General features: G+C 43.4%; 1 protein-coding gene across 1 annotated transcript; it reads left to right on the top strand.

The window, feature by feature from the left end:
* The first annotated feature begins 1639 nt into the window (after positions 1-1639).
* On the top strand, positions 1640-2746 carry LOC137006298 (uncharacterized protein C14orf132). The gene is made up of 2 exons (XM_067366930.1): positions 1640-1723; positions 2513-2746. Exons 1-2 carry the CDS (start codon positions 1640-1642, stop codon positions 2744-2746), a joined length of 318 nt encoding a protein of 105 aa, XP_067223031.1.
* Positions 2747-7954: the final 5208 nt, after the last annotated feature.

Raw genomic sequence — 7954 nt, 5'->3', positions numbered from 1 at the left:
GAGTTTAAAATCAAATAAAAAAAAAAATAAATAAAAAAAAAAATGTTCTGTCCCCTTTTGATTGATAGAACAGTAGCTGTTTTTAAACAATTGGCCGATTACCAATAGTGAAAATAATTGCTTTTATCGGTTGATACCAATATTATATTGATTACTGATACAGATACATTAGTGCATCTCTAGATCAAACCTCAACAAAACAGGTAGAAAAAAAAAATAAAAATCTTATGCCTTGCATTAAACTACAAAACCAGCAATGTTATCTGAGGTGTTTGCTAAGGGGGGGTGGGTGCATTGGAGACCTGCATGCAGACAGGAACGGGGTCCCCAATGCAGGTCCAGGAACTCGGGCAGCCACGGAGGATCAGGTGCCACAGGTGCCACGGGTAGTAAGGTGCCACGGGCAGCCATGGCAGGTCAGTAGTGCCAGGAATCCATGGCGGGTCAGGTGGCTCGGGCAGCCACGGCAGGTTAGGTGGTTCGGGCAACCATGGCAGGTCAGGTGGCTTGGACAGACACGGCAGGTCAGGTGGCTTGGGCAGCCATGGTAGGTTAGGTGGTTCGGGCAACTACGGCAGGTCAGGTGGCTTGGGCAACCACGGCAGGTCAGGTGGCTTGGGCAACCACGGCAGATCAGATGCAGTGGCCGGCCCCAGTGAAACAGAGTCTGTAGATGACCACGGTGGGTCAAAGTCCATAAATGGCCATAGGGAGTTATAGTCCATAGACGGCCATAGCAGCTCAGAGGCAGCTCAGAGGGGCAAGGAGCTCGGGTGGTGCCGGCAGGGCAAGATGCTTGGGAAGTGCAAGAACGGCCTGTGGGGAGGCCTCTGGGAGTTGAAGGATGAAGGAAGCTTTCTTCCTCCTCTTCCTCCTTTTACATGGGTGAGGCAGTGGTTTCGTGCCCACTTCCTCTGTGGACTCAGGAGCGGACTCACGGGCTGGAGCAGGTTCTGTGGAGGTAGGAGTGGCCATCTTGTCCATCGACACAGGTGGTTTAAAGTACGTTTCAAAGCTGGCTCGAGAGCGAAGCGACCGGCGGGCTTGAGAGCGAAGCGACTGGCAGGCTTGAGTGCGTAGCTGGCGGAGGTTTCGGAATGCCAGCTGCGTGTGCTGTAGTCAGTGGAGGATCATTCACACTGGAGCGTAACCCCCTCCACTCTCTGACAAATCCAGAGATGTGGCGTGGCTCTGGGCGATCAGCGGAGATGTGACGTGACTCTGGGCGATCAGCGGAGACGTGACGTGGCTCACGGAGATTGACTGTGACTTGACTTGATTCAGGATACCCAGTACTGACTTGACTTGGTGTTGTGGTGATGGTGGCCGCCATTTTGTGAGTGTCCTTTGGCGCGGCGGTCATTACGGGATTCAGTGAGATGTTGCATTTCTCTGTGACACCCACAGTAAACAGAGAACCAACAGACAACAAAGCATAGTCCATAAAGCTGCTAAGTGATGAACGTGGTCCCTCTCATCTTAATTTATTCTGGAGAGGTTGGTTGACGCCATCACAAAAAAAAAAAAATCAGTTAGTGCACAGTCAGGCAGATCAGAGAAGTAAGCAATGTCCAAATATTCCTTCACATATTCCTCTAACGATCGTGTGCCCTGCGTACTCCACAATAACAATTGTGTAATGTTCATACCGGACAAATGCACTCTAGGAAAGCTGCTGGATCATGGTGGGGGCGAAGTCTTCTGTAATGATGCGGGACTCATGGTAAGATCCATTTGCAGCTTTATTGAAGTTAGAGTGGTCGTACAGGCAGGGTCAGACAGAAGCAAACAGGAATCACAAGGAACAGGCAGAATCGTGGTCAGAATACAGGCAATGGTCAAAGGCAGGCAGATATCAATCACGAAACAGGATAACAAGGCAAGGGTCAAAGGCAGGAACAGGAACAGACAGGGAAATAGGATAAACACAGGATAACGCTTGGAATTGACACACAGGGTAATCAAGACTTCCCGGTGAGGTGGTGTGAGTGAAAGTCCTTTATAGTCCTGGTAATGAGCTGCAGCGGTGTGGAGTGTGTCAATGTGACTGGCAGAGAGGATGATGGGGAATGTAGTCTGGGAAGAGACAGGAACAGACGGTGATCATAACACTTAGGAACATAGGAACACAAAAGCAACTGCATAGCAACCACTCAAAACACCCTAGCAACCACTCACACCACCCTAACAACCAATTAGAATATCCAGCCAACATATAGCAACATCCTAGAAACCACCCAGACTACACTCTAAAAAATGCTGGGTTGTTTCAAACCAGCCCAACTTTTGGGTTCAAAAAAATTTTGATAAAAAATTTAAACCAACCTGTTGGGTTTGTCCATATTTTACCCATTAGACTTGTAGCCACCCAGGCTACCCTAGCAACCACCCTGACCACCCAAGCAACTGCATAGCAACGCTCTAGCAGTCACCCAGCATAGTTTAAAAATCTAGTTTAAAATCTTGCACAGCATAACCAGTGAAAAGTGACGTTGAACTCTCTATCTTTCAGCTTCCAATGATGAGCGGTGCTTTCATGGACGCGTCTCCCATGGACGACTGCAGCACAGAGCACTCGCTCTTCAACTCGTCTGCCAGCGTGAACGCAGCGCCCCCTGCCTCAGCACCGGCACAACAGGAGGAGCAGCAGCACATGTCCAGCGATGCCGTCTGGCTGTGGATAGCCATCATTGCCACCATCGGGAACATCGTAGTGGTTGGAGTCGTTTATGCTTTTACTTTCTAAGGACAGAAGGATCAATAGAACACTTATGGTGAAGATGCAGTTTCAGTTATTTTTACTATTTTTTAATGTTCGTATCACCATCCTGAGACCTCAAGCCCTACATGCACATGGGGGACGAACAGTAGCCGCATTTGCTGTTTTACCCATTTCACTTGAAATGGGCCTCGCAACAGAAGGGGCCTCCACTTGTGCTGGAAAAAGAGCCCCGACCCCACTATCACACAGCGAACACAAACAGGGTCAGAAAATGAAGGGGGCTTGGGCCAAAAATGCCACCAAAATTAATAAAAATGCTTTCAAAACCAAGATATGGAGAAAAAAATGGTGAAAAACAAAAGTGCTGTTTTCCCAAATATCAGCACATTAGCAAATGTGATATTGATTTAATACAACAATTCAACAAACAATAAGTTGACTTACATTTTAGGCACAATAGTGTCAATATTGTCTGTTTTTCCTCTTTTTTGCCAACAAAAAATAGTTCCAACCACTAGAGCCATTGCGCATCTCTGAGCAACATTCAGTTTAGCTACAGAATGAATCCTCGTTTTTGAACAAATCACTCTAATGAATGACTCATTTACTTACCCTCAAGTTGTTCCAAACCTGTATGAGTTTCTTTCTTCTGCTGAACACAAAAGAAGATATTTTAAAAAATGTATTGATTACCAAACAGTTAAACTTCCATAATAGGAGAAAAGGTATGATGGAAGTCAACGGCTACTGTCAACTGCTTGATTACCAACATTCTTTAAAATATCTTCTTTTGTTTTCAGCAGAAGAAAGAAACTCGTACAGGTTTTGAACATTAGGGTTATAATAAATGATGACAAAATTTTATTTTTTTGGGGGGTGAACTATCACTTTAGACAATGATTTTCCGCCACCTGCTGGCACTTAGTATTATTTCATTTTAGCTGAGTGACTGAGAGGCGAAGTTTGAATGCTGTTTTTGTTGTATGTTATGATTGCAACAATAGTTCTGGTTAAAGAGATAGAATGCGTTTATAATTAGAAAGAGTATGGCTGTCAAAATGGTTAAATTCGAATTTTATTTAATAATAATATTTGAATTGTATTCAAATTTAAAAGGAATAATTTCAATAAGGGAAAAAAAAAAAATCTTTGGCTTGTCTCCTGAGACATTAAAAATATTAATGCGCTGAATTAAATTGTTTACTCAAATGTTTATTCTCCGATTGTTTCTTCCAAATTACAAAGGCCACTTCTGGGGACAAATCAAATAATTAAATTCACTGAAAGAATTGGTCATCCCTAAATGTCCCCAGAGACACAGACGCAGGTCATTAAAGCTGCCGGGGTATTTCTGTGTAGCGCCAACCAGGGTTATTATAGTTAACTAAAACCATAAAATAAATAAATAAATAAATAATAATAAAAAACATATTTGTTACTTGAATTACAATAAACATTAAGTGACTTATTTGATAGTCATATATATAGTAGTCATATAATGACTGATTATACAGTATGGCCAACAGTCATATAATCAGTCAAATCTATATTCTGTTTTCAAACTTATTAATTTCAGATTAATCCAATCTGATAAAGACAATTGAAACATCATGTTATCTCTCATCTGATATAAACATCACATAATTATCCATATCACTCTTCCTAAACTTTGAACTGTGAAAACATACTTCTTCAAACTTGACTAAATGATGAAAAATCATTTAGTCTATTGCTGAAGTCACCATTATTCATTCTAGATAAATGATGTGTTATGTTCAGACAGGACAGATCATGAACACATGGATGCTACTTCGCTCAGTATACAGTAACATCATAAGATTTACAGTAACATATTATACTCAAAACACAATGTGCATGAATTTTCGCCATTATAATTCATGTTTTACAAGGTTTTGGTGGACTTATTAATTTATTTGTGAAGCCTGTCTGACTGTATTCATGGTATAAAATGATTTAAGCTGTCAACAAATGCGATTTGGAAATTACAGAGAATCTGTAGAAAGTGAAAGCTCAGTTTGTTATGTATAGTTTATTTAAGAGAACAGTTTTTATTTTTCAAAATAACATTTGAATGATTCTGTTTCTGTTGTAACTTGAAACATGCCATTTACTATTAAAATTTTAATAGCTAATGTTCTTCAATTTCCCTGTCATCTATTCCGGAATCCAGAAACGATGCACAGATGATTATGTTTGTATCAGCAGCGTCTGATGGAGTCAGTGATGATTTCAGACCTCAGCTGGATGAAATATGAACCCGATATATTCATTATGAGCCCATATGAATATGATGTTTTCCTTTTTAACAAGCTCTATTTATACACAATATTGGCAGCTGGATCAATCTAGAGTTATTCATGAGCTCTCATATTCCTCAGCTGTCACTCAAATGATCTGATACATGCATGATGGATAATTTAGATCAACATAAATTGCATTCCTCCCAGGATGCATCTGTGCTGACAGCTCTGTATATGTTAAATGAGTCCATAAGTACCAGACTTTACTAGACCGAATCACTGCAAATCTGGTCAGCAAATTTCTGTGCGCAAAATAACTAGTTTTAACATTTAAAATCATTTAAATGGTCTGTTGTCCTTCAACTTTTAGCTTGAATAATCTAAAAACTCTCATATTATCAGACTGATTATGGCGGTGATTGATTGGCATATTTGGCAACATGTTTACACCAGTCGTGAAACTTCTGCTAGAACTATTACTGAAAAAAAGAAACTCCTGAAGAAAAACCTCTCAATGTTTCCATGATCGTAGCTCTGGGTTCATACAGCAGCGCCTCATGATGAGATGATTCATTAAAGCTGTCTGTTTGTGCTGATGTAAGAGTTTCATGTGCTGATGCTACACATTCATTTCAGTCCGTCGGGTTTAATTATATCCAGAAAAATAAATGAAAACCTTATGAAACAATACATGAAATCTAACAGCCAAAACACACATGATCAGCTCATTGGAGGAATGTACAGCTCAAACAATACAAGAAGAGAGAGAGAATAAAAAAACAAAAACAAACCCCAGAAATGTCTACTTCATGTGATGATGTCTTGTATAATCGCCTTTGGTCAAGCTTTTGAAAGAAACAAAGGAGAGGTTAGGATTTCTTACAAAGAGGCACAAGTAGGTAAGTAAATAAATCAGTAAAAATAAATAGTCATAAGTACAGTAACTGTATTTTACTAATCACAGACAGAAGATCTGCGCCTTCCAACACTAAATGTGACCCAGCAGGGGGCGCTGATGCTTAAAGAATAAACTTTAACCAATATAACCTGAATGACTGATGAAATTAAAGTTCATGGCGACCATGTCTATTAAGCTCTAAAAAGGACAAAAACACCATAAAAGTATCACATTGTTGCAACTCCTCTCTTCCCAGTCTGAATAGGATACAATTTAAAAACACTGCTTAACACGTATGTCACAATAAAAGCATGTCATGTTCATCCCTTCATGTCACTCTAACAGAAAAAGCACATTATCTTTCTCTTTAACTCTTTGTCCAACATTTATTGACACAAATTTTAAATTGGCATAATCAATTTTTAGTGCTTTGATGCAGTTTTATGAGCAATTAAACAGGTTAAAGTACAAAATAGATGCAGATATAATGTATGTAGCTTACACAGCTATGGATGTATATGTCTGATAGTGTCATTACTTATTAAAAAAATCACTGAAACAAATCTCTGAAGTTCATAATGTATAATTGAATGCACATCTATTCATGTATTCAGTGTTTGTCAAAACATTGTAGGTTTACAGTGTGTTTTTATTTAGGTGTAAATTATTGTCCATACAAGATATTGGTATTCTTCATTAGATTTTATTTAATCCACTTTCCATTCTCAATTGGGTAAGCACATAAAAAGCCAGTAAATAAATTTAATTAAATAATAGGTTTAAGACATTATTGTTAAGGATGCTGGTGTAGAGAGACGAGGCAGATACGGATTTCCACAATAGTACGAGACTTTAATTAACACAGGGCAGGAACACCAAACATACATTAAACACAACAGAGAACGGACAAGGAGTGCAGGGAGTGAGTGCATTATAAAGGGAGTGCAGATAATAGAGTCCAGGTGCAGGTGATCTGTGATGATGAGGAGCTGACGAGGGAAGTGAGTGCAGGTGATGAAACAGGAGGATCATGGAATATGGAGTCCAGGAAGACCAGGGATCTGTGACAGTACCTCCCCCTCCCGGTAGGCGCGTCCTCGCGCCGTAAATAGAATAACCGGGAGGGGGGGCGGGCGCCCTGGATCCCGGATCCATGAGCCATGGCGGGTCAGGAGCCTTGGCAGGCCACGGCGGGTCAGGAGCCTTGGCAGGCCACGGCGGGTCAGGAGCCTTGGCAGGCCACGGCGGGTCAGGAGCCTTGGCAGGCCATGTCAGAGGCCCACCCACATGTGTGGCGCCCACATGTCCCCCACCCACGGGTACTTGGCCCCCCCCAAAAAATACTTGGAGAGGTTTAGGATCATATTGAGGAGTCCAAGGAATAAAGTCAATGTGTGGGTGGAGGAGCATGGAGCTGGTTTGGCGGCGGAGACTGGAGAGCTTTGCTCGGCGGCGGAGACTGGAGAGCTTTGCTCGGCGGCGGAGACTGGAGAGCTTTGCTCGGCGGCGGAGACTGGAGAGCTTTGCTCGGCGGCGGAGACTGGAGAGCTTTGCTCGGCGGCGGAGACTGGAGAGCTTTGCTCGGCGGCGGAGACTGGAGAGCTTTGCTCGGCGGCGGAGACTGGAGAGCTTTGCTCGGCGGCGGAGACTGGAGAGCTTTGCTCGGCGGCGGAGACTGGAGAGCTTTGCTCGGCGGCGGCGACTGGAGAGCTTTGCTCGGCGGCGGAGACTGGAGAGCTTTGCTCGGCGGCGGAGACTGGAGAGCTTTGCTCGGCGGCGGAGACTGGAGAGCTTTGCTCGGCGGCGGCGACTGGAGAGCTGAGGGCTCGTAGGCGGCGGCTGGAGCTGAGGGCTCGTAGGCGGCGGCTGGAGCTGAGGGCTCGTAGGCGGCGGCTGGAGCTGAGGGCTCGTAGGCGGCGGCTGGAGCTGAGGGCTCGTAGGCGGCGGCTGGAGCTGAGGGCTCGTAGGCGGCGGCTGGAGCTGAGGGCTCGTAGGCGGCGGCTGGAGCTGAGGGCTCGTAGGCGGCGGCTGGAGCTGAGGGCCAGTTCATTCCCTCAAATACAATTAAGATCC

This window comes from Chanodichthys erythropterus, chromosome 18 (assembly GCF_024489055.1).
Source record: "Chanodichthys erythropterus isolate Z2021 chromosome 18, ASM2448905v1, whole genome shotgun sequence".
In the NCBI taxonomy this organism is placed as follows: Eukaryota; Metazoa; Chordata; class Actinopteri; order Cypriniformes; family Xenocyprididae; genus Chanodichthys; species Chanodichthys erythropterus.
Note: the sequence above shows the minus strand (reverse complement) of the source record. Positions and strands in the feature narration are given on the sequence as shown.

Coding starts and splice junctions, on each gene's coding strand:
- LOC137006298 (XM_067366930.1), top strand. CDS start 1,640: ATGTTCATACCGGACAAATGCACTCTAGGAAAGCTGCTGGATCATGGT. Junction 1,724..2,512: donor GTAATGATGCGGGACTCATG/GTAAGATCCATT, acceptor TCTATCTTTCAG/CTTCCAATGATGAGCGGTGC.